This window comes from Passer montanus, unplaced genomic scaffold (assembly GCF_014805655.1).
Source record: "Passer montanus isolate IOZ18808 unplaced genomic scaffold, ASM1480565v1 scaffold20, whole genome shotgun sequence".
Classification (NCBI taxonomy): domain Eukaryota; kingdom Metazoa; phylum Chordata; class Aves; order Passeriformes; family Passeridae; genus Passer; species Passer montanus.
In genome coordinates, this window is record NW_024366592.1 from 11,653,569 (window position 1) to 11,681,087 (window position 27,519).

Sequence of the window (27,519 nt, forward strand, 5' to 3'; positions counted from 1 at the left end):
CATCCTCTGCAGTTGACAACAACGACAACCTTCATTAGAAGATATTCACTTCTATCAGTCCTCAGACCAAAACTACCACCTTGCTCATCCAGCATTCCACACTTATCTGCTCTCTTTTATATACATATACTGACATTCAATAATTATAAACTTAGCTTGGCTGTGAAATCACAGCAAGAAACATTGAAATGTAGAACCAAAGAATGCAGTTCTGTGTTTAAAAAAGCCTATCTGAAAATAAATATTCACAATAAAGAAATTAATAGGAAAGTGATAACACACCAGAAACTGGTACCCTCCTTCAAAGAATATGGGTGTCAAAACTGGAGGCACCTTCTCTACAAAGATCATGTCAGTAACAAACACCCTCATCTTTACCATGATGAAAATCGAAGGCCTTTCTGCCTTCTGTGAGACAACTTGTACCCAGCAAGCTGTCAGGGAGTGAGGCAGGGATTACAGAGCAGCACAAGACCATACTGTGCTGCTTTCCTCCCCTCCTTGGTAAGCTGTGAGTTTTTGAAGAGTGGTGAAAAGCCAGAAAGATCTCTCATGTCATAAAGGCCCAGAAACAGTTTACAATGAATAGGCTTGAATGAGGCACATCATTTCATGTTTTAAAGTAATTCTGTGAACATGTCTTTTTCAACAGCACTAACCAGAGCAACTGCCCAAAACTTTCAGACAGATGAGATGCTTTCTAGTTTCAAACAAGTGAAAAGATGGATAGTGCCCTTCAGGACATGACACTTTTATTCCTTAAGTAGCTCCTCCAGTACTGCTGACTCATAATTTAAAAGCCTCAAAAAGTGCAGCCATTCCAGGATCCTGCACCCAAGTATTCATGAGCCAAATCCAATATGCATGGCATAGGCATGACTTGCCTGTTTCCACCAGCCAAACTGTATTTTATGAGATTTTAAAAACAACAGGAAGGGAAAACAAAATCTGCTTTTCATTAAACATTTTTAATACACCCACATATGGTGGGTGCCTCATACCTGCCACTCAGGTGGTACAGTTTTATTACCAGTTCTTTTTCCCAGCTCGCTAAAAAACACTACATAAGGTCATTCCTCCCTCCTGAAATCTGCTGATGAGAGGGCTAAAGCTGCAGCATTATAAAATTCAGCTCAAGCCTGCTCTTTACATTTCAAGAAAAGGTACAGGAACCCTCTTCAGAACCTGTTGCTGGGGGTTATCCCAAGCCTACTCCCTCTCTCTCTCTACTAAAACTCTTCCACTTTCACAAGCCAGTAGAATCCAGAAAACCTCTCCCAGCAGGGAGAATGCTTGCAAAAAGTACAGGATGATGATGAAAAACATTGCCAAGTAACTATTGTTGGGTAGCGTAGTTTAGCGTGGGTGAAAATTTGCTGTACTGAAGTCTCCAGTTTATTTACACAGCAGAAAGAGCTCCTGGGGCAGCAGCTTGCAAGCACAGTTAAAATGAACAAGAACTCATCTCAGCTGTGACCAGGAGGGAGCTTACTTGCCAGACTGAGACCAGCACAGTCTCCTGATTGATTCAGCTCTTGACCTTTCTTCGCAGACTGCTACAAGGTGCCAGGTGCATAGGTAGCTGTGTGAAACAGTTGTGAAACTCACAGAAAGAGCAGGGAGAGCGCCCATCTCTCCATAATGAGGCACTTGCTCCTTCCTCTCTGAGCACAGGGTAAAACTCAGATGTGTTTTTACCAACAGCATTTCTATGTCAATCTTAAGACACCCATTAAGGGCACTACAACTTGAGTAGGCATAGAGAAACAGTGCAATGTGTCAACATGTGATTCAAGTTACAGTTACCACCCAACTCTCAGAATATCCATTTATTGAGTTCCCAAGTTCACAGTGTAGAAAACAGTGTTTATAGTTAGCATTATTAACAACCAAATGTTTATCTTCACTTCTTGCATACATACGACTTACAGGCAACATGGGTTTGCCCTCAATCCCATTTATATATACAAGTGTGTGTGCTACAGATTTAAGGGAGACAATAAGCAAGGGTCACTGCAAAGAGAAAGTAATATCAGGAATGAAAACAGAAGGCTGTAGTCCTTGGAGCAGGGGGAGCATTTGTTGTCTACCCTTCAACTTGGGCAATCACACCACATGGAAGGAAAAAGTTGGTGTCTTTGAGTTCTTGCTTGAAGCAACAGAATAACAGCAATGCAGTCCTGTAATGAGCAAAGCAGTGAGGACCAAACATCAAGAATACTCTTGGTATGACTCTCATCCCTCAAACTAGAGGGGATTTAGGACTCAAGAGGATCTGCTACAGCAGAAGTGCAAGAAGAGAGGCAGTCTCATTCTGCATGGAATAGTTTAAGTAAACTCAGTGGGAAAAACAATCCCCTAAGCTGGAAGATGGTACATGAATTGTGAGGAGAAAAACCCAAGTTAAAATTCTTAGATATCAGCATGGTTCTGCTCTCACTGCCCTGTGAGAACCTTATGAAAATACTTGTAGGATGAAAAGGGAGTACTGAAGAATAAAAATAAATGTAAAAAATAGTTCTCCATCAGAATATTTATGGCATAGGAAAAGGTAGACAACTACAGCATAAGGACATCACTGGGAACTGGAGAAGGGTTTATCCAGAGATTTTAAGGCTCTTGTCACTGTGAGAGTGGCACCAACAGTCTGTGCCCAGAACCCCTGAAATTGTAGCTAAAAATTTCTGCCTGAATAGACCAGAAATGCCTCAGCCAGACTGTTTTTTAAGAACACTCAACCCCCACATACACTTCCAAAATTGAACTGATATGTGTGGATAAGGAGCTATACTTCTAAATTTATCTCTAGCCACTTGACTAATTCCAAATAAAACACCTTCATATTTTGTGCAAGCAGTCTGTTTAAATCAAGTGTCCTGAAGAAACCTCTGACTACAAGATTAATCCCTTGGGCACTCCCTGGCTACGAGCTGTTGGTTTTTATGCTTATGCATTCTTCATGGAATGTTAATATAAAACAAGATCTGTCTTCATTTACCAAAGGGTTAACAAAAATCCCAATAATTAAATTAGCAGCAGTCAGCTAAGGAGCTCCCTAGTGCCAAGTCTAGTACACATCAATTCCTTTTCTCCTCCAGGATAATGGATCAGGCAAGAAAACTTCCATTTCCCTGCCTGCAGGGCTGTGGCAGGCACAAATGTGTTTGTGCACTGCCCCATCTCTCTCCTTCCACCCTCCAGCTCCTTGTGCCAGATACGACATTACATAAAATGGGCCAACTCCCTTCTGATTTTCCTGCTTTCTCCAGGGCTACAGACAACAGCAACAAGTGGTTAGAAAGCAAGACTTTAGGTGTTTTAAAGGATCCCAATGCATACTTGTCCCAAAAAATTAGAAGTTACATGTGAGGTCAGGAGAGGACCTAGAACAGCTTTCAAAATCCTCCCAACCTCTCTGACAAAAAAATTTCTTTCCAGAATTCCAAAAAGGTAAAACTGCTGGGACAGGCTCTCTCCAACAGTCACTGTTTTTTCTAACCAAGAAGAGCATCCCTTCTCTTTCTGTAAGTTAAAATGCCAGTTGAGATCCTTGAGGTGGCAATAACCACAAGGCCAGAGCAGCTACAGAAACTTCTCCTGCACTCTTCAGAGGATAAATAATCTGTCTTGTTCTGACTCTTGTTAAAGGCATGTCATAAATTGGGAAACAGAGCTTCTAAAAGAGTCACATCCATGCTGAAGAGACATCCCTGACAAGAACAGAGCACAACACTTAGTGAATAACATCACCAAGATGTTCTTGGTCAATGGTTAAGGGAATTGTGCTCCATCCTAAGCAATCACGTTGCCAGTCAAATATATCAGCCTATTTAGGACAGAGCAGATGCAGTCCCAGAGGAGGAGGACAGCTGCTTCTGTCCCTGGAGAAGGAAACACAGGGGTTTTTTTCCAACCAGAGATCCATGGCTCACTGCTGCTGAGGGCTTCCCAAAGACATACTGCATCAGCACATTCACCCATCCGTTGGGTTCTGCTACAGCCCAAAATAGTCTGGTTTATTTGTGAGCAGCCACAGCTGGAACCAGGGGCATTTGCAAAGCTTGTGCCATTATGTCATAATGCTGGCAGTAAAAAGCATCCACAGTGATTATGAAAATAATTTGGGCTTGTGATGCACATTTATGAAGCACAGTACATGCTATTTGTTTTTCACTAGGGAGTGCATGTTTGTTATTGAAAACATGAAGGTGAAAAACTTGTAGTTGAATTCATCATTTGCAAGTTAATTTAAATTTTACACCAAATGTTTATACTACAAGGATTTTGAAATTTGCAAGAATCAACATCAATAATCAATACTATCTGACAACATCCACCTTGCCATATACTTAAAGAATGTTGAGAAAGTGAAGCCTTAAATTTGTCCCTGAGGGAGTGTGAGCTGACACATGACACAGTAACAGCAAACTAACTCAATCTTTCTCATCAATATTTTTAATGTAAACTGAAAAATGCAAGCTTTTTTCAATATTAACTGCATCAAAACAGTAGTGCAAGCACATAATGAGTAAATATCTGTGCATTACTATTAATAAATAAATTCTATGCACTGTTAATAAATATGCTAATAGCATTCAGCTCATAATGCTGATATTCCTCAGATAGTATAACTGTGTGACAGCTGTGTCTGAATTTTATTCTGTGATTCAGCTAGAATAATAAGTAACTAGTTATTTTCTCCTCTTTTGTAAAAAGAATGCAACAAAAGATATCCCTGTGATAAAACTAGCACAAGGTTAAGGAAATGACATCAAAAGATTACAAAAGTAATTCCATAATGCAGATAGCCCCCTCATTGCTAGGTTTTGCAGCAAGCACAATTCAAAAGCTCCCTACAGTTAACACACCTCTAAAACGGAGGTTCATGAACTCAGACAAGTTTTCCTAACTAAGAAATAATTTGAACTGAATTAAAATTCAAACCCTGGCTTACTGTACCAGCTGCCCTGTTGTGACACTGCAGTAGTGGAGCTTCTGCAGCTCTAAAGATAGAGTTGTGCAGTCAGAGTCTGAGAGTTGCCAAAGCAGCATCGAAAGCACCTGAGCAGCCCCAGGCAGGAGTGAGGACAGAGCAACTGCTGCCCACGGGATCCTGAGCCTGACAGCAAGGGATGGGGCTGGCATTCCATCGTGTGCAAAATTACAAGAGACTTTTTGAATGATAACTAATCAAATTGTTGAAGAACAAATCTGCCACAGGAGCTCAGCTGTTAAAAAACCCCCACAAGTCAAAGTCTGCTGATTTTGGCTGGGATTGAGTTCATTTTCTCCATAGTAGCTATTATGGTGCTTTGTTTTTTTGGATTTGTGTTGGAAACAGCATTGTTTAGTTACTGCAGTGCTTAAACAACTCCTTTTTTATTCCTCACTGCACCTCACCCGTGAGTGGGCGGAGGGTGCACAAGAAGCTGGGAAGGGCACACAAATAGGACAGCTGACCCCAAGTGACCAAATGGATCCTGTTCCCTCCAAGAGAAATCAGGAGCTCACAATGGGCAAATTGCATTGACAATCTCCTAAAAAATGCCCCAGCCCACATGCTGCAGGGGTTATTAGCAAGGTGTAGTCTGCACTTCTACAGCAGAAATGGACGTGGAGAGAGGACAGGAGGGAAACAGAGCAAAGATGAGGTGTTCAGACATGTTTTATCCACATAACAGTAGTTCAAAAGAACTGCCATATTACTATTTCTAATAGCCAATTGCTGGCCCTGACTCCCTAAGGAGAGACTTCCTTCAGTTGAACAATATCCTTATCTGATGGATAAATACCCAATACTCAACAGCAGTGGGGTGATAAAGCCAATGAAAGCACAGGAACAGGGATGTCCGGAAGCAGCATGAGAATTTAATAACTATATAGTCTCTTATAGGAAGCATCCAAAATTACTTTTTAAGGGGAGGATTTAATAGTCTGGCTGCTGTGACTTTTGCATGGTAACTTCTAAATCCTATTAAGGAGTTATAGAGGAATTTGTTTGTTTCTTTAATTGCTATGGATTAGAAGTCAATAATAGAAAAAAACAAACTGAGTACCATTTCACACTAGAGCTTGGAGAAAAGACTATAATAGATGAATATGATTTCTTTGTAAATGTATAAATTTGAAAATTCAGCTCATTGGAAGTATATGCTATTTTGTGTAATTACAATCTTCAATCTTCTTGTGAAAGACAAGCTGTTTTTCCTGTGTTTGCTCTACAGGGAGTTCTGAAAATAAGCAGTCATCTTTTTCTAAAAATTCTGGATTATCCCAGATTTCTCTAACAGGCTCTCAAAGAAATGAAACTCAAGAAAAACATCTTTGTACAATGGTGTGACTCGATGATGACACTGTCAAACATTTTGCTGGGCACATAAGCATCCATACAAACTCAAACCAGCAAAGTCTACGTTGCCTGAATAAACAAGGCTTTGCCTGCAGTACAATCACGTTCCGTTTTTATATTACTCAGTTTGAAACAGGCCTCTGCTAGTAATTGTGGCATTCTGAAAGAGACTGTTTCAGGACTGAAAATGGGGAAAGGGGACAAAATTATATTTTCCAATGAAAAGTACTGAGTCCTGGCTAAGAGCTGACACAGGCAGGCTGCTATCTGGATAGCAGTCACACCCTCCAGCAGTAACTGTTGCCACCAAGTGTTGCTCCCAGCCTCCCCAGAAGCCCCTCTATGGGCCACCATAGTACTGCAGATTCTTATAATCATAGAACAGTTGGGGCTGAAACTATCTTTGAAGGCCATTGAATCAAATTCCCCTTCCACTACATCAGGTTGATCAGAGCCCTGTCCAGCCCAGCCTTGAAAGTTTCCAAGGATGAGGCACCACCACATCTCTGGGCAAATCTGTGCCAGTGTTTTACCACCCTCACTGTAAAAATCTTCTTTACATCTATATCTAGTCTAAATTGACACTCTTGTAGTTTAAAACTGTTATCCCTTGTGCCACCACAACAGGACCTGCTAAAATGTTGTCCCCTTCCTTATAAGCCCCCTTTAAGTACCGAAAGACTGCAATAAGGTCTCTCCAAAGCCTTTTCCTCTCCTGGCTGAACAACTCCAGCTATCTCAGCCTGTCTTTGCAGAAAAGACCTTCCATGTCTTTAATCATGTTTGTGGCCCTCTGGACTCCTCCAATGGGTCCTTCCTGTGCAGAGGAACCTGGAGCTGGATGCAATATTTCAGACCTCTCTGTGAGACACACTAGCAAGCAAATACAGAAGAGGATGTGCTTCTGGTTGATCACTGTCTGCCCAGCTCCAGCTGTCAGTTTAAATGGTTTGTACCAAGAATTATGTTGAGCTCTTTGCCCATTCAGCTGAGTGACAAGTCATCTTTGCCACCTCTCATCCCACTCAGATCAAAGGAATCTCAATTGCTTCTCTGTTTTCAGTCATCACAGGCAAACGCAAGGAAATCAACCCTCAGTCTAACATAGCATTGTTTAAATGGCTAAAAATTCTCTCATGTAGAAGTATCTGGCACCAGCCTCATAGCTACAAAAAATATATATATAAAATAAGTCCCAAAAAAATCAGCTGGGAAATGATCCCACATAGAGGAAGAACAGGGATATGCATATCTCAATAATTTAAAGTTAGAAAGAATAAAATATTCAAGAATTTGGGAAGTATGGGGAAGGATAAAAGCAGGAAAGGTGAAGAAAAGATTCAAAATATTTTTTGAAAGGTGGGAGGGAAAGGGAATTCTAACTAATGAATGACCCACTCTCCCAGACTGATACTCAGGCTCATGCTGCAAGATCATTATTTCAAACAACATTCCTGAAGGACTCAATGCAACATACATACATAGTTGTAATTACAACTACTCATCTCAAGGCAAACTTAGCATTCAGAAGGGCCCTGGACTTATGCTGCCATTTGCCACAAGCTAGTTCCACCACTGAAATTGTCCAGAAAGTTTGCATCCATCATGTTTTGTGCTGGTTCATTGCTCTGGGAACAAAATACGGAATTTTCAAGAGTCTCTTGTAGCTTTTGAGATCATTGAGGATTCCCAAGTAGCTCAATTGCTTTTAGAAAACAACACAGTATGGTAATTTATTTCAGATTTATAGCTCTCTTGCTTTTAGAACACCAGTATTCACTCTATGTGTGGAGAAAGCTTTCCACACATAGCAAAAAATACCCAGTATATATCCAGTACTAAGTTTCAATTTTGCAGACAGCCTTTTCTCCATGAGTTGGCTCCCAGTCAAAATTCTTTCCTGCACTGAGAAAGCAGCATCTTCACTAGAAATCCCTAACTAGCACAGAAATAACAAATACAGCCAAATCTGCAAAAGAGACACCTTTGCTGGATAACTGCCTGTACCAGGAGGTAATGCTGCACACAACCACAGCCAGATGATGACAACCTTACTCAGTCTCCTGAGGAATGCTGAGCACTTCCCACTGGCCATCAGGCCCTTTCAAGCATACTTAATGTCAGATACCTCAAAATCAGGTACCCCAATTTCCCTCTGAAAAAGCCCATGCTTTTTTAAATAACTATCTCACTGATAGCCCAGCTATGCTCAGACAGAACAGCTTTCTATCAAAGCTGAGAAGCACAGCTTTCTCTGTTTGTTTTTCAATGGCTGCCTAAAGGTCATATACTTCTCTACAGCTACTAATTCTGCATGTGCAACAGAGGGTACAAAATATGTTTATGAGGTCTCTTCTTTGTACATGTAGCCTGGAATCACAGTACATGCACTAGCTCTTGGTGCTGAAGAGCTCAAGGACATGGGGAAAATAGTATCCTGCTCTCTTCCCACTTCAGGGCCCAGGGCTCACCAAAACATAATGACTTGGAAATGGTTGGAAAGCAATGCCACTGCCACAGACAAAAGGATTTACAAAAGAATTAATAAATTACTATCACTTTTCTTGCCTCAGGACTTTTCTGGGTAAATTATTACTCTTTAAAGCAGTGCACTGTGAGTAAGCTGCCTGACTTCCATTAACATTAGTAGCAGTGGCATAGCATAAGCTTTATGTGCCAGTTCTGAGGATTAATCACAAAGTTGTATCTGTAGGGCACTTGCTTTGAACTCAGCAAATCTGCAACAGAACAACTTTCCTCTGTCAGACTCTTCTTTGAAGAAAAATCACAAGGAAGTGGGTGGGCTGCCAGCTAAGCCACTTAACCCACCAGTGCTTCCCCCATAACTCCAACAAAACACTAAAGCAACAAGTGAGAGCATTAAATAGCTCTCTTGCTGCATTTCCAGCAATGTTAGCCAAGGTATGGGAGCAAGCAGGGATAATTTTTTTGAGCAGGGAGAAAAAGGATAAAAGAAATCACATAGAATTAATGCAGTAAATACACGATCAAGATAAGACTGGGATTTTTTAATACAGGATAAAAGCTGGAACACTTGAGAATAATTTCCATGTATGGATTTGGCAATCTAAAAATAGCACCTCATATAACACAGAAAAAAGGCAGTAACTGACCCTAAAATAGATGGTGATGAATACATTCAACATCAAATTTTCTCTATTTTCTCTTTCCTTCTATGCTTGCTGGCACCTTTTCCACAGCCCACCCCTTATAATTTCCCTAAAGAGAGAGGAAAGGCAATAATCTCTGAGCAGCCTCAGAGCAGCTTTGGCAGAGCAGGACAGCCACAATGGATAAGGCTTCACAGGAGAGCAGCTCCGTCAGCTCGGGTCTTGTTATTGTTTGCCTGAGGTGCTGGGATTTCATCTCACTTCATGCTACAGTGACAAATATCCACCTCTTTCAGTTTCCACATGATGCTGCTCCAGAAGCTTTCAGACCTCCCCTTTCTGCAGCTCTTCTGGTCTCCTCTCAGCAGCAGTACATCTCCCTCACACAGGCTTTTGGTTGGCTAAAACCCCCAAATGACCCACACAGAGGCATCATCAGGGAAAAGGAGAGTACAGGGATGCAGCCAACCCTCAAACTTCATCCTTCTCATCCCAGGGGCTGGAGAAAGGCCCAAGACCCCTCCACACCACTGTGGCTGTACTTTCAGCCCACTGCTTGGACTTCAGCTCACAGAAAGCCAAAATCACTGACTCTATGCTAACTCCATTTCTCCCTCCTCAAAACTGAGCAAGACCTCCTCCACAAAGCTCTTGCTCTCCAGTAAAATCTACGGATGCAACAAGTTCTTGGAACCATCTCCGCCAGCCCAATTACAACATGCTTGCATTAGGGGCCAAGCTGCTTCTAGACAGCTCTAAGATGAGAAGCATATAAATGCATCACACAGACTCTCTGCCACCAAACCAGTAGCTGGCCAAGCTGATACTGTGAAGAAGTGGGTCATGAGTAGAACTCATAGCTTACTTACCAATGCCGAACTCCTCCAGCAAAGCATGGCACTGAAGCAAGACACATTCTGACCTGAGGACAGCCCTGGGAGCCAAACTGCATGGCTGCAACTGCCATAGTGCTTCATTTTGGGAATGGCAGGACAATACTGCAGGAGAAGACTTGAGACACAGCAGCAAAGCTGTCTGAAGTCAAGAGAGAGCTCTGTACCAACAAGGGATCAGCTCTTGCTAGAGCAACAGTTTGTACACAGTGATTAAGCCCAGTGGCATGGAAGTAACTAGGAAATGTGCCCAGTAATTGCCTGCAGTGTGCCTGGGTTTTAGCTGGTGCTCTCAGGTCTCTTGCTTTCATAAGCAATACATCTTTTCAGCCTTTCCCCACACACGCCCCCAAGTAAAAAGAAAACTCATTGCAGGAGGCAATGTTCTGTTCCTTCTGCTGTTCCTTCACACCAGAGGCCCAACAGAGCAGCCATGTCCTAAAACATCTCACTTACTTTTACTGATGAAGAGAAACAAAAACACAGTGAATTCAGGACAACTGAAATATCTGTTTTCTGCTCCTTCCTAAAAAACCCCACAGGGATTCAACTGTCAGCTATTGATATTTACTAGCAGCAATATTTCACACTACTTACTATCCTGTGCCATTTGTTGCTGACATTCACATTCAGATGGGTATAAGATGGGTATATTCAGCAGGGTGTACAATAAAGTTTTTATAATTTGGTGCTCTAAGTAGTCAGAACAACTATCAAAACAACTAATTTCTTATTACACCATTCTGTGTACTAACAGACACTTTAAAAATACTTCACCAAGACCTCTGTTTTGATACTTGAATGCAACAGTGGGCAAGATTTTCATTACACAGCATGCAGTCAGAAACAAGTGCAGTGAATCTCACTCACGGCCTGCTCAGACTGCCCTCAAACCATTCCTGGAAGACTTGTTGGGGCGAATGCACTGGTGTGACAATATCCCACATGGCTGATTGAACATCCTAATGACACCCAAATAAACCATCATCCCACTTCCCAGCCTTCTCTGTAAGTCAGGGAACCAGATGTGATGTATTATTAGACAGCTATCTGTGATCTGGTACCAATAAGCCCCATGGATGTTGACTAACACCAAGTATAGCCCCATCTTCACATCACCTGCAACTCTGCCCTGGGTGCTGTGGCCTCAGACATATAAATGCTCAAAGCTCTGTGGCATTGCAGCCAGTGTCATGGACCAGTCAATAACAGAATAATAAACCTAGCGCAAGCCAAACAATTGGAATTTTCCACACTTGTGCCTCAAGGCACATTTACCTGTTGTGTAATCCTCAGGTCTGTACATACAGACCCTATACCTCTGATAGGGTCAGTATAAATAAAGTGCAGGCAGGAGCTCTCTTCTATGAGCCTTGGTACTTTAGTTTTGGGAGCTGCCTGCCAGCTATCAGCTAGCAGGTGTTAAACAAAAAAGTAAAAACACACTTTTAATAGCTGGTTTTGTTTTGTCATTCGGTCAAAATTAAGAGATTGATCTCTATTGATCTATGGAAGGGCTCCATCTTTCCGTTGCTTATCAGAGTTGTGCCAAGAGCTTGACACACACAAACACAAACAGAAGTAAATTCCAAAAAGTAATAAGCGAGCAATGGCAAACTCATGACAGTCTCATTCACCATCAGACTTCACTGCAAAAGGAAAGTGACAGAGGCAACAGCTTCTGGTTATTGTCTCTGCCAGCAATGTCAGGAATTTGTTTGATTTTCACATAAATCTAATGCATCCACATCACTGAATAATAAACAGAGGAGAAAAGTTCTCTCTATACACAGAAGAGCATTTAGGCACCACATTTTTATTTCCCACAGCAGCTTTTCCATTATGCTGTTCTCTCTTTTAGCTTCTCCCCAGGTGTTTACACACATCACCTTAGCTCCCTTATTCATATTCTTAAAGGCACCACTAAAAGATCATCCAACTGCATTCTCAGCTCTTGGAAAAACAAACCAAAAAACACACAGGGCCTCCCAGGCATACAGAGAGTTCCTCTCTGCACTCACCACTCCCCAAGGCTGTAAGATTCCTGCTTCTACACCAGATAATGTTTTCTCTACTCATGCCTACCTCACAGGAATAAAATACTTGGAAAGCAGCAGTATCCTTCCAACTGCCAACCATACCACTAAACAGCCACCACCAAATGTTTTTCCCTTTCTATGAATATCAAAATGAAGAGAGCTGTTGAAGTAGATGGCTTTCTGTCCCAAACCAGCTCCCCTCAATCCCACCAAAATGAGATTGTTGGATGGACCAGAGCCCTCTGCAGATAATTTGGGGCCACATGATCATCCTATCCATGTCCTCCCTGACTGATATTCCTTCTGCCAACTTCACAGACAGGTGCGCAATTCCTACAGGCCAATCCCCACTGCCTGGAGATTGGCTCTCCATGGTCCCTCTCTCAGCTAAAGCATCTTCTGAAGACTGCACCAGCAGGTTTAGGAGCCTCCTAGACCTTCCTACCAGGTCTTAGCCCTACAACAATATTTACTATGCCTTCTGTAAGCACTGCTTTGGTACAGTAACAGATCAACTCACCCGCTCTATGAGGAAAGGACAGCAAAACACTCATCATAAATTCAACAAGCCAGTGACAAATGGCCTCTCTTCTCTGGATTGTAAAATGCTGAAGCTCCCCCAGTTGTGATAAAAGCCACAAATATCCTTACCCTGCACTTGCCATCTGACTGCCAAAAAGAGGGGATTCATTTACCTCTGGAACTCTGCTCTTACTTGCATAGAGGATTGGTTCTCTTTGAAAGCCAATGCCAGAACTGTTAATCAGGAAATCCTATGAACTAGAAAGCCAAAGAGATACATCAAATGATCTAATCCATCCATGCATCACACAGATTTTCAAAGTGCTTCTGCCTGTGCAACCCTTTATCTTGTCAAAAAGCTTCACCTAGCAGAGCTGTCAATTCAGCTTTTCAGAGAACCACTGATTCCTCCTGGAAAACTGGGCAGACAGTCTGAAATACTAATCCTATTGCTATATCAAGGGGAGTTTTCTTGCATTTCTCTGACTGGTTTCTTGTTACAAAAGCCTTTCATTCTCAATTACTTCCACATGAAATATCTGGTCCTCTGTGGAAGGGATGACACCATGGACTTTACTACTTCATCAGCTAAAGTCAGTACAGAGGAATGGTGCCACAGCAAAAGGTTGTCAGAGCCAAGGCTTATCTACAGAATAAAAATCCTGTTTTAATGTAAAGACCTAAACTTCAATGAAAAAACAGGATAACTAATCAACACATAGGTCCTGGTACCCTGGGTTTCATGAAGGATGGAGATAGTCCTGAATCAAGCCAAAGACTAGTTCAGCCTAGGTTTATTTGAAATAAATCACATAAAATCTAATGCACCCTCTGGCAGCAGATGGTTCACAGCCAGTAATCATGGTCAGGACTATTCTTGTCAATTAATAATTTCCTGACCCATGCCATTTTGGGAAGAGGAGCAGAGCTGACTGTGGCCAATCTACCAGCCAAAGAGGATTTGTCACCCATAACAGGTTCGGCCCAAACCATACCAGAAAGGCCGTTTTTGCATAATATGCCTGCAGTTATCGTTTCAGCATGCATTGCTTTCAGATTTTATGACTCTGTAATTGGACTGATAATTATTGTTTCTCAAAATGCACTAATGTGATTATTTTTCAAATTAAATTATGGTTAAGATTACTTGCAGGTAAAACCAAGTACCAATTTGTGCTGTATCAGTTGTCATAAAATCAGCAAGGACACTGGTGTAGAATGCAACACATACATGGCAGAAAATTCACAGCACCTACACATACTGTAAGGGACAACCTTTGATCTTTGTTCCTCACCCTCGCATCTCCAAGGACCTGGGTTTTAACTGGTTCTGAGGAACCCCCACTTTGTTATATCTAATCTGCTAGCAACTTTTGAAGGTGGTTTTGCTATTTTCTAGGCAAAAATGTATATATCCATTTGGATTCTGGTTTTGACCAGTGAGCTTTCGTTCTTTTTTTTTTTTCTTTTACTGTCTTTAGGAAAAACATTCTTGATGTTTGGTTTTGCAAGGCGTTTCTAGGAGATAGACTGCATAATCCCCGGCACTACTGGACACAGCATTGTCTAGCACTTCCAGCAGCGGGAGTCCAAAGTCCTGAGTTCTGTTTCTGGCTCTCCCACTCACTCTTCACATGACTTTTAGCAAGTCAATTCACTTCTCTAATTCCTTCTGTGAAATGGATGTGCTTAGGTTGTATTCCTCCTTTGGCACCCAGTTTAAACCCAAAGGATACTGAGTGAAAACCATTTCCTGAATGTTTCAAGATGCTAGGATGGAAGGTGCACTATACACCAGCAACATTAACAGAAAAGTTTAATTGTGGGATCTGTCCATTTTTATTGAAATGCCAAAACATTGTTTTCTTTTCCTGATATCTCTTGAGTATTTAGTACTCAGATGTTGATCTAACACCATTTTCATCTTAGAATGTCTGTTCTTGTTTCAGTAGAATTATTATTTTTGTATGAATATAAGCCAAACCAAACTCTTAGCCCCCAGCCTAGAGCTCCCTTCTTATTAGGGCCTTTCTCTATACGGATTCATGCCTCTACTGAATTCCTCTTTGAAAGAAGGATTAAAGCCTTGCCTTGGCAGTTTAACACTTTTCTTCCCTTGGCAACACCATCAGGCTTGAGAGCAAGTTATAAGGAATGACATTACATCATGCTCAAATACATGATTATAACATGATGCAAAATGGATTCTACAAGGAAGACTGATTTAGTGTGTGTCTGTGATGATGAATAAAGAGCAGCTGGTACTGACCTAATGCATTGCTGAAGATTGTATCAGATTAAGCCAGTAATTCAGCTACCTCCATGTCCTCTCCCATAAAATTTTAATAAACCCAATCTTATGGGAGGAAAGAAAAGACAGGGACCCTACTGAATTATTTATAACCTTAGTTATGTATGGCAAAGGAGCCCCTCTTAGGTGAGCAACTGATAGTCCTCCATTGATTTTCTTCTCTGAGAACATCTAGGTGAGGATCAAGTTTGGGGGGGAAAGAACCACAAAATATACACAGATGCAAAGGGCAAGCCAGAAAAGACAAAGCTGGTGAAGGCAGAGATGAGGGAGAGTGTGTATTTATGAAAGAGATATTGATCAATTGCACATACCAATGGCAGACAGATTCAAATTAGCTGTCATAATTCCAGTGATGCAGAGGGACATGCAGACTCAAGCTCCATTAAGTATAACCTACATCCAGAGCAGCCAGATGAGATTTGCCAGACTGAACTCTGAATTCCCACAGGAGATACCTGCAGTTGATTTATATTCCTGATTTCTTATTCCCCCACTAACTGTGCAATCAGTTCCTGTAGGTGGGTAGGGAATAACTGAACAGCTAAACTGTGATTCACCCAGCCAATTAAGGAGTCTTGGGATGGGCCCCTAGACAAATCCTTCAGCTTCATCTGATCTCCATGGACCAGAACTACATTTGGCTCTGACAACAGGACCAAAATCACAATGACCCAGTTAACACTAACAATCTGAGGAAGTAAAGCTGCATTATGGCTTCTGCACATTAATATTGACACATTTTATATTGTTTCAAAGCAGGAAGATGTCCTGACTGTACATGAGGTTTGGTTTTATTCTGTAATTCAGTGTCCAAAGGGTATCACTGCAAAACAGTAATTAAAATGGCAACCACTACCTAGTAGCTATTGCCATATAAAACATGCCACCATGTTTCAGCCTGCAAATTCTGTCAGGTCAAGGCCAGGTTGTTTGATTCAAAGTCTCTTGCCCTCTCTCTCATGCTGGCTGTTATGATGTTTCCTTGTGGATGGTGCATGGCTTTGTGAACAAACCACACTAAACTCATTTCCAAAATCTTCCACTCTTGCACTGAAGTAAGGAAGCACTTCACTCTTCATTAGTAACTCTGTATGTGGCATATAATCACCTTGAAATATTTAACAGCTGGGATTTCATCTCACTAACATTGTGGGGTGGGGCATCAGACTGGGGTATAAGCAAACTGGGACATAAATCATCATAAACCGGGCATTAAATTGGTATATAAATCAAAAATTATAGAAGTCAGATGGATGAAACCCATTAGAGCCTCCTGTTTGTTCTTTCCTCTTTTCTCACCCTAAGAATGCACAAGACATCATTCTTGATTAGCCAAGAGACGGAAGAACGCCCATCTCCCCCCTCTCTGTCTCTCAAGAGGGAGAGAAGGGAAACAAAGAGCTCTGTATGCATATTAATAAAGCTATATTTTGACTGGCTGAATGACTAGAAATTATTAGCAATGGTATGTTTTACCTGTCAACATCTCCACACTGCAACAGGCAAAAAGTGTCTAATACTTCTTTGCAAAAAAATCACTAGTGAGATGGAGGGGGTTTGCTTTCAATTTTCCTGCACTCACAACAGTTCTGTAAATACCTTAAGACTCTCTTCAACAATGAAGATAAAAACATATTTTCTCTTGTATAATAGCGTAAGACACTGCAAAACATCACCTAAGCCACAGTGAATCAAAGTGCTTGTGCTCACAAATATAAACAAACAAAACAAAACCAAAAAACCCAAAACCTATCAACATGAAGGTTACCAAGCCAAGCATGCCAAAGCTAGGAAATACAGGAATGGGACCTTTTGAAAGGGTCAGCATTAAAGGGAAGAAAACAAGATACTCTTCAGCAAAGAGCAATCAGAGCAGAGATCTGTCAGTTGGCCACACGTCCTCCTCCCTCTCACACAAGCCCTTTGCGCTTCACTTACCCTCAAACTCCTTGGTGATAAGTCAGTCCAAGAAATTTCTTAAGATGTGGTCCCTAGCTGTGTTTTCCTCATTTACTCTGATCCAGTGTGAGTTGGGTGGCCATTTGAAGTTTGATACAGTGTAGAGCTTTTATAGTTACTCTAAAAGTCAAAGGGAGCTGTGCTCTGGAAATATGTAAAACTTGAGCTTTCTTCATATCCAACTGGACACTCAAAAAACCCAAACAAGTTATCTTTGATTGTCAGGCCTAAAATGAAAATTATAACCAACCACAAATGGTTATTAGATATTACTATATTTACACTACCTTCTTCAATTCAATGACTAGAAACATGACAAAATCCATAAAGTTGTTAACTCCATCATAGGATCAGGAGTTGTGTAATCTGCAATTAAAAAGGCCAACAACCATACATTCAGCAATGAAAAATAAACCAAACAAAGGCATCATTGAATGGAAACAGAATATCCCAAATATATGAAACAAGGCAAGAGTATGTGATTACAGTTATTAAAGACTCAATAATGAGTGTGCTTAGAAGAGATAAATTAAGGCTAAGTATGTAGCCCAAACTGGGTCATCTCCTAACTTTACATGCTTGTATTTGCAACCTTAAAAATGCTCATTTGATTTCAAGTGTACTTTAAGGAAACAACAAACAGCAAACCCAGAAATTCTAGTGTGGGGTTTCTTACTGATTCAGAAGAGTGGCAAGAGGGTCATAAGCAAAGTAAGGCTATCCTGATTCACCTGTGAGCCCCATTACATGAGCTGGGCAAGAACCTGCTGGCTGTGGGAGCAGGATGAGACCTCCCCTCTGCCAGCGTTTCACAGCTGCATTAGCAGTAGATGGACAGTAAGACCTCTGACTTGCACACTTTGAACAGGACTTTGGAGGGGGTCCTATACTTCCCTGTTTGTTCCCCACTTCACTCCAACACAAACAACAGTTTGACCAGTTTTGCACCTTCTCTCCAAAATTGTTCCAAGGACCACTCCAACCTTTTTCCCAATTGCAATGCTTAGTAATCCCTCATCTTATCTCTTCCAACTCTCAGCACAGTTTTACCCATTTCCTTGCCCTCATTTTCTCCCTTCCCAAATCTTGTCCATATTTGCTATTCATGCATCCCTCTCAGCTCAGGACTGGAGGGTCTACTGACCTCCTCCCTTACTCCATCCCTGCTCTTCTGCCTCTAAGAAGCAAATAAAAAATAGTATGCAGTTGGGGAAGTTATTCATCAATGTAGGTAATTAAGGTCACAGCCATATTAGCAGATCCTAAGATGAAACTTAGCAGAAAGCAATAAAATCCCTTACAGATTTCAAAGTAGGTCTTAGACTTCACTGCCAAAAAAAAAAAAAAATCTTAGCTTGAAATAGCAGGATATGAAGAAAACCCTACAGCAGAGAGAGAGGGGGGAAATGAGAAGGTCTGTTAGTACCACCTGGTCATTAGCTGTGGGAGCAATGAATGCAATGAAAATCCAACAACACAAGACCTGCAGGCATGTGAGCACCTGCTGCCTGACTAACCTCTGGGATGGCTGCCCTGTCTGTAGTCATAACCAATGCACTAAGGAGTGACATCATACCAAATGGCACTGACCAGCAGGATGGGGCCATACATCAGGGTGTACTTCCATCTGGGGGCCCAGGTAGCTAATTAAAAATGAAACAGGATTTCTCTGTAGAGGCATACAAGGGAGAGAGTGAAAGAAAGGAGCAAAAGTGAGATCTTGCCTATTTATTTCAAACAGTTTTCAGTAATATCCATAAAAAAAACCAAAAGCAAAATTTTCTGGGGTCAGCCCTTATTAAAAATGCAACAATTAAGTATATATTGTTGCTTATAATAGCAGATGGGGCCAAGTCCATAAGCCTGCTAAGTGTTACCAAGGCATTGTGAAGCTGTCAACTGAGCTTCTGTGAAAACCTCGACTTCATGTTCCACGGAATGAGAAGGCTTGGGAAGTCTGTAGAAATTAGAAGTCTGGACATTTTCCTGAGTGTTAATTGTTGCTGGATATTTTTCCAGTAGTTTTACTGGTTATAAGGAAGTATTTGAGTGCTTTGTAGGTTCCTGCAAAATTCAAAGTAACACCAATAAAATCCACTTAACTATCAGCATAGATGGTGTATTAATTAAAATATTACTACTCTGTACACCCTGTAGAAATTATTCATTTCCTCCAATACTTGCTCTTCACAGAATGTGCCAGGCTATTACTTTTGACTTTAGAATTCATTTTTTATGCAACTGGCTTTTAGACCACCACAAACACAGGAGTGCTGCAGTTCCAGAGTGCAGATGAATGTTATAATTCCAATACAAAGCATTATGATTGTTGTTCTGACAATGCAGCTCTCCTCACTGATACTTTAAATTCAGAGCCCATGTCCTGTAGGCCTGCAGTAGAAACATGGGGGTAAAAGACAGGTAAAGGAGATCCCACAGTTCCAGGCAAGCAATATTTTCAAAAAGCCCAGGAAATTCAGATCACTTAGGAAGCATCAGCTACCTGTTTATGAACTGGTTCACTCTGAAGCAGTCTGGTGACACAATTTCTAAGCTGTGCTGGAAAAATCAGTTGCCATAGCAATTCCAGCCACTTCCTGCCCAGATGCAGCACTCTTCACATTCCTGGACACAAAACACAGCTGCTGTGGAAGACAGTCTGAGGAGGCAATGGCAAGCAGGAGAAGAAGAGACAGTCAGATCCCCTCTTTTGTGGCAGTGTGATATCCAAAGTAGAAAATCACGTTTATGACATAGGGAGGAAGGAAAAATAAAAGGCTGCTAGACCCAGCTATCTACCTCACACAAAAAGCTAAAAACAAGATCTTTTGGAGAAAATGAAGAATTTTGTTATCTCTCTTCTGATGCAGAGACTTTCATGCACTATAACACAGGCCACTGGGATCTCTGCCAAAAGCTCCTAGTGCCACACAGCAATTGTCCCATTTTCAGCTACCAAGGCAGGAAAAAGGGGAGTCTTTGCACTTGGTTTCTAAGAGAAAAGCAAATATCATTATTTAAGAGCGTACATCAGCAACTTGCTTGTTTGCAGCACTTTAAAGCCACAGTAGTTTCTACATCTGCCTTAGAGAGAAGATGGCTCTTTTACGTGAAACTGTTAATTCTCAGAGTGCAGATAAAATGAATGTAGAGCCTTGGTTGCGTATAGCCTACTAAAAAAATAGAACAAAACAAACACACCCACACAAAGCCAAACAGGAATGAAAGCAAAATGACCTTACTACAGTTGCTTTAAAGAACAGCTTTGTTGGCTCCTGGAAGATGCTTAACTGAATATAGTACGTCCCCTCGTTGCTTTGGAGGCACTACCATTTTCATTACAAACATAGCCTTTCAACTGCTTTGGCATAATATACCAGATAATGGTTTCCTGAAGATTTGGGGACAAGAAAAAGAATTAACATCAACATATGCTCCCTTTTATTGTCAGCTTCCTTAAAGCACAAGCATCCAGTTGACACGCTGATTCTATCACCTGAAAACCCTTCTCACCCTTCCCAATGCTTGCACTACATTCTACAGCTCAAACCCTTGCCATGAGCACATTCCTATGTTTTATGAACACATATGTAGCATAATGAAAGTGAGCCCACAGGAACGGTATAAAACATATGGAACAATGTGTGAATAAATATAGACCTGCTCATATTTTCTTGGCTTTCTACTGCAATAATACACCTCCATTTCTAAGAGCATCAATGATGCTGGTCTCGTTTTTCAGAAAACACAACTATGGATCAGGTTTTGCACTCAATGCCAGGGTCAAAGTGTGACAAGGTAAATGCCTAATAGTGACTCAATCATATCACTATGTCAACATCTTCCATAAAGACAGTTGTGCTCAAAGTTGTCAGATGCAGCTCTCCTGTGCTTCTCTCTTCCCCTCTCAGTTCATTTAGAGGCTTGTTTTGTCTAATTAGATCAACATTTATCTCCTGACAGGCAAGAGCTGACAATACTACAATCATCTTTCCCTCTATCCCTGTTTAACCAGAGATAGTTGAGATGAAGCGATTACAGTGAAGACAAGTCCTATTTCCCCAGCTCATACTGCCATAGGCAATCAATTTGGAGCAAAGGTTCCATCTTGAAAATGTCAAACAGAATGAAAAAAAGACAGAATCAAAAATGGTGAAGTCAGCTCCAACCATTCCTCTAGGACCAACTGCTCTCTCAGGTTCTTCCAGCATAGCTAACAGCTACAGGAATATCTGCTTTGTGTGCTGAACGGTGCCATGGAGTCCTCAGCCTCAAATGAATTGTCCCCACACCCACTCCTGCAATTCAAGAAAAACTGCTGGAGCATCAGTCCTGCTCCACCAGTCAAAAAAAGGCAGTTTGCTGTCCATGGTGGCAGCCCTCTCTCCTTTGATTCCCAACCCACTGTACATGCAAAACAATGGATTTCTTTCACAGGCACCACAGTTGGCTGTCCATACACAAGAAAAAAAATACATTACTCAACTACAAATACAGCAAATGGTAACACAGTGGCTTCAGCCTGCAAGAGACATTTTTACATTTTTGTTTACTAGGATGACCAAATATTTTGCTTTCACCTTTCCAGTTCGTCTGAAGTTCTCCAAGATACCATTTTGTCCCCGTGTTTCTTCAGGAAATACATTTTTCTCCCCCTATCTCATGCTACAGATCTGAAAAATAACCCATGGCAAGAGAAAGAAGATAGCCAGACCTGGGCCCTGGTTCTTTTGCTGTTTGTCACAACAGTCACTGATATGAACAGGAAAATATTCAGAGGAAAATAATGGCCATGTTGACTTGGAAATATCAGACTAACCAGTGTTGAGATAAAGTAGCTGTGTCATCCGAAACTAGTCCAGAGGCATAGAGCAGGATCAGCGGCTAAGGCAGGGGCTAAAATCACAGGAACTTTCTGAAGAGACTTATCCTACTTGGTCTACTGCAATGCAAAGAGAGAAAAATCCCCTCAACCAAACCACAATTTGAGAGATGGGTATTAGGCTTGTCTTTTAAAACAGGTTACTGTTTCTACACTGGAACTAGTCATATAGATTCAGTTCATTCTTAAATGCAGTGACACCCAGAACCACCAGTGGGATTACCGCATATATCAAAGCACTGTATTGCACCAACTACTCAGGAGAAGAGATCCTCAGGAAAGTATTTCTCTACTCCTCTGCCTTCAGATAGGTAGATGCAAATGTCAGTTCTATCTACATCTCTCTACACTTATCTGACTCCTGAAACTGGCAAGAAAATTTGGGTCAGAAATATGGGGTACACTCAATGTACCCTCTACAGGGAAGAGACAAGCAGCCTCACACCCTGAGAGTGCCTCAGACCATACCAGATACATAAATATGTGAGCAATGTCTAGATTGCACCTTTGGAGACTGACAAATGCCCTACCAACACTCAAAGTTCGGGAACTTGCTGATCCTACCAAAGGATGCACATAGCCTTAGATGACCAGGTGTATAACCTTTTATCTGAGCCATTGCTGAGATAAAGATTAATTTTAGAAAATAATTTTTGAACAGTGAGATTCCCAGCAGATGGTTGCAGAAAAGTCATTGTTACTCACAACAGTGGCAAAACCACACATACACAAAGCATAAACAAAAGCCCCTTCCTACTGCCCTATAAGCCCTAACAGAAAACATCTTGGGTGGTGGGTGCGCTTCTTTTTTTGCTTATAGATAATCACTGTTACATTTTACATCGACATGAAACTAATACCAGCAGAGAAGACAAGTGGTAGGAGAAAACCTGAAGTGAACTGAAGCTTCTGATCTTCTGATTTCAGGGACAAATTAGCATAACAGTGTTTTGCAAGTCCAGCTGCTTATAACCTGCGCAGAGGCATATCAAGTATTCCTTTTTTTTTGTCATATCACAATAAAAATAGGTATTTATTCAGATAGACACAAAAAAAAGAAAAACAGCAGGCATTTAGCAAGATCTTCTAAAATGTTCTTATCTCTTGACCAGAGTGTACCAGGAAGGCCTACAAGCATCAACGAATCTCACCTATGCAGGAAATAAACTATAGCATTGCACCTTCTCCTCCTCTGAGCTTAAAAGGCCCCTCTCAAAGTAAGAGCCACACAAGGGAGGAGTGAAACATACTGAAAGCCACAGGAATACCAGAGGTCTGGCAGTTCTCAAACTCACAGAGTAGAAGCTCACTATCACCTTTCAAGGTTCTCAATCAGAACCAGTATTGCCTCAACCACTGCCACCTCCAAGGAGATTTAGCTGCTTCCACCAAAACAGAACTGCTCAGGATATTCATCAGTCCCCACAACTACGTAGTAACAAGGGCAGTCGCAGTGGTATCCTCCCTTGTGAAATTCTACTTCATGCATATTATCACTGAAAAACCTTTTCCATCTCCACGATGACAAAGAGACAAGATTTAAGGTCAGCCAATTCATCCCAAGGCAATTCCATCCCTGTCAGATCTTGTCACTTCAGCAAGCTTTACAAGTTGGTGACCACTGGCTACAATTATCACTGAGGGAGGGCTAAGCTCCTTCCTTGTGCCTTAAAGGGTGCAGCAATTCTTTTTCAAGATCTTCAGAGGAGAGTGATGCCACACTCACACAGGAGCTGCTGGCAGTGGGACATATTCTACAATAAAAGCCAGAAATGAACTGTCCTGGAAGCAGGAAACTCAGCAGTAATGGCATGAGAATGGGCTCACGTACAGAGCATTCCACTGAATTAAAAAATAGGGCATTGATTTTGTTATTCATTTTTGTATTTAACTCAGTATTAATCTCTGCATACAAATGACTTTTCCCCACTGCCGCATTCTCATGCCTCAGCAGAATTTCCAGTCAGCAGCAGAAACAGAGATGTAGATCCTAAGAACAAATCGATCTGTCTGCTACAAAGACAAACTGTATGTGAGATGAGGGCTCTGAGTGGGCTGTCACTCAAAGCCTCTGCTCTCATTTATCAGGGAGCACCTCCCGCCTGCACACGAGGAAAAGGTGAAGAACAGCAGCAACACTTACGCAAGGCGTGCCACTCATCCTGGCGGATTGTCTTGGTGATGTTGTACGTAAGGTTCTTGGGGATGGTGGCTGAGGAGTAGTGGTACTTGATGTACGAGCACCGCTCAATTGCTCCTGGGAAAGGCAAAACGCAGAAAAGTGTGGTTAAATGAATGTAACATGTCCTGCCAGATATAGGCCAAAGAAAAGTGAAGCCTAGGAGCAAAGCAATCCCTACTGTCCCTGCCCACTGTGACAACCAGCACGCTCTCTGGCCCATGACATGTAAGCTCCGATCGAAACTTATGATACAGGAAGTTTGTCGTTCACACATTCCAGGGACCTTCCAGACTGGGCCTGGAGTAGCTGCTAGTGCCTGCTTTCACGATGAGATCTTTGTGTGGCAAATTCTTCCCTGAACTGTGAGCTAGCAACTGCCATGCAGTTAATGTATAGAAGATATAAATTAATGTCTTAACTTTCTGTGCAGTCATGGTCATGATTGAATGCTCATACTTTGGGAAATACGCAAAGCAAATACCTTTGATCTTTCCTTAAATAAAAAGCAACACAGAGAAATTATACATATAGATAGCAAACAACTTCCTAACCGTTTCCACCCGACAGAAGGGGGACACATTACACTGCCAATTCATTGGCATCTCTAAACAATGAGGCTCAGATGGCAATATCAGTAGTTGAAATGGACAAGTTTTTCCCCTCTGTATTTTCCTCAGGATTTCACTCTGTTCCATGGAAAAAAGCACCATGTGCTGCTTCTGATATGTTCTGGTCACATCATTACATCTCCTTTTACAAATACTTTCCTTCCTGTACAATAATTGCTCCTCCAGGATATGATCTCCTGGCATCTCTCTGCATAGTTTGTGTCCCTAGAAGAAAGTCTGGTGTAGTCTGATGCCTTCCATGAATTATAGCCTAGCCAAATTTCTCATCTTATCTGACACCTGTAACTGTGTAACTGTTCTTGTATTGATGAAAGCCAGTCTGGTTTTCTACATTGCTTTTGCCAGCATTCTCAGCTAACACTGGCTTTATTAGACCTTCTCACTAAGCTGTCAGAGTCAAAGCTCATGGAAGTAATTTTCCCACTAACATTATGTTATTTTGGCTCAGGCCTTTGATAACTACATTGGTATCCTTAATGTGGTTGGCCGTGCTGTTTGTTACTAGCTATCACTAGTCAGAGAAGCAGCCATGCTGGAAATGCTTTTATGTATTAAAAATACATTAAGATGAGCACTCAATAGAATAAATTAAATGAAGCAATGAATTATATAAATAATAAAGAGCACTATACACAAGGAGGCAGGTAGAGGACTCTTACTGCCAGCCTGAATTGAAAAGGCAGACCCATTAGCCTTATATTGACAGTTCCACAAGGTAAAAAAATGCTTTTAAACCACTACAAATACAGGTTTCTACTAAGGGTTGTAAGATACTACTTGGCATGAACTTAGATTGTAGACCATGAATTCACCGCATGAAGAAAACCCATGAAACAAGTTATTAATTACATCACAGCCTACCAGCATCTTCCAGAGTTAGGCAGTATAAACATTTGAGGTCCTCATTGTTTGCTTCTTGTAAGTATTCTTCACATTCTGCCTTTGACAGCAATTAGATTAGACAAAGCCAAATATTATAGGGGGAAAAGGCAAAATATTTACATATGTATCCGCCTGCCCTGACAGCGTGATGGGCTTCTGTGTGAGTCTGCACCATCTGGGCACCAAATGTACTCCCAGAATTAAAGTTTCAAACCAAGAATAGTATTTAAATAAAAAGACAGCTAGTGTGCAAAGAGCTTTAAAAAAATCCCCAAATCACAACCTTGCCTTCTTATAAGGTTTTCCTATCCCTTTTTGCTAGGTTGCTTTTATAGATTAGAAGCATCAGCAAGAAAACAACAAATGCTTATTTGTCAGAAATTAATCTTTAAGTTATCAGATACCTGCCCAAACAAGAGATTTATATAGAACAGTAGAAAGGGACACAGAGCCAAGATACAAAGTAAAAGCTTACAGAAGGAAGGGAGAAAAACTCCTGTTCTATTTGTGGCTTTTCTGGAACCAAAAAGGCTAATTTCTAGTAAGGTCTATCAGATTTCTGATTCTGCAAAGATTTTTGGTGGTAATGCAGCAAGCTGCTCAATATTACTTTTATCACCAAAGCCTAAAGCAGAAAGAGATTATTGTCTGAATTCAGGTCATCACTTGACCATTTCCATAATTTTGGGCTTATGTTTACTTCCCCATGGCTCTAATGGGACTTAAGCACACAAAAATAGTTTTGGGACCACTATCAACCATGGTGGGCAAATAGGGCATGGTACAGCATTTGGCATGGCAGTTCACAGAGGGCACTGAAGGCCTTCCAGCTCTACCAGGGAGCAATGATGTCCACTTAGCAGAGGAAGGCAGTATCTTACTGAGAAACTCAAGAATTTCATGGCCCAAAATCACAATGCTTGCGATTGCTTGGCATTTAAACATGAACCACTTATTTAAACCCACTCTCACAAGTGTAGGAGAATGACTATGCTCAGTCAATGCAACTACATCAGCATATACCTAACTAGAGGTGACAGTCAGCATTTGAACTTAAGAAAGGCCTTCAATTGCCTGGACTTGGCAATAAAAATTAGGAAAAGGGTGAGTTTATAGGCAGTGATGATTTCATACTTCTGATGTTTCCCTAGTTGTTTCACAGAGAAGAGAACAATGTTCAAGACACCAAAGATCCAAGCCCTGGAGGTTCCTATGAGAGCAAAAGCATCAAGAGCAGCAAGAATCAGAACTACTTTCTGCTGGAAAGCCTTCTCAGAAAAATGCTACAACATCCTTACCGTCAGAAGAATTACTAGCTATGCTCAGTCCAGTCTTTGAAATAGAAAGAAAAGCAAGCTTTCTCTTCCATACACTCAATAGGGTAACTGCAATTTATGGAGCATTTCCAGCCTTCAGCACAAACTTAGACCAAATGCAACTGCAGCTTTGTTCTGCACTTTGCCCCAATAACTGGGAATGGTATTTATAGAGCAAAGCAGTGAGTGGGGCTTTTTTTAGCTGTAAGCCACCATTGGCAAGAGTTATAGCTGGCCACAAGAAACACAAAAACCACCACAAAGTTGCTCCAGGGACAGATGCAATGTATCCTATATTTCTCTGACCAAAAGGAAATGCTTGCTGAAAATCCTAAAGAAAAGTAGCTGACATCTTCCAATAGTGTGCTAAGAAAAGGATCAGCAGAAGGATACAGCTAGAACCATGCAGAGCAAACCTCTG

At 41.3% G+C, this 27,519-nt stretch overlaps 1 protein-coding gene across 2 annotated transcripts in view; it reads right to left on the minus strand.

Annotated features, from left to right (window-relative positions):
- TMEM178B (transmembrane protein 178B) overlaps positions 1-27,519 on the minus strand; it is a 220,066-nt gene that overhangs the window by 137,364 nt on the left and 55,183 nt on the right. For both annotated transcript variants that reach the window (XM_039708256.1, XM_039708255.1), the window contains one exon: positions 24,233-24,346. In XM_039708256.1, coding sequence (XP_039564190.1) covers positions 24,233-24,346 — 114 coding nt within the window. The remainder of the gene's footprint in view (positions 1-24,232; positions 24,347-27,519) is intronic.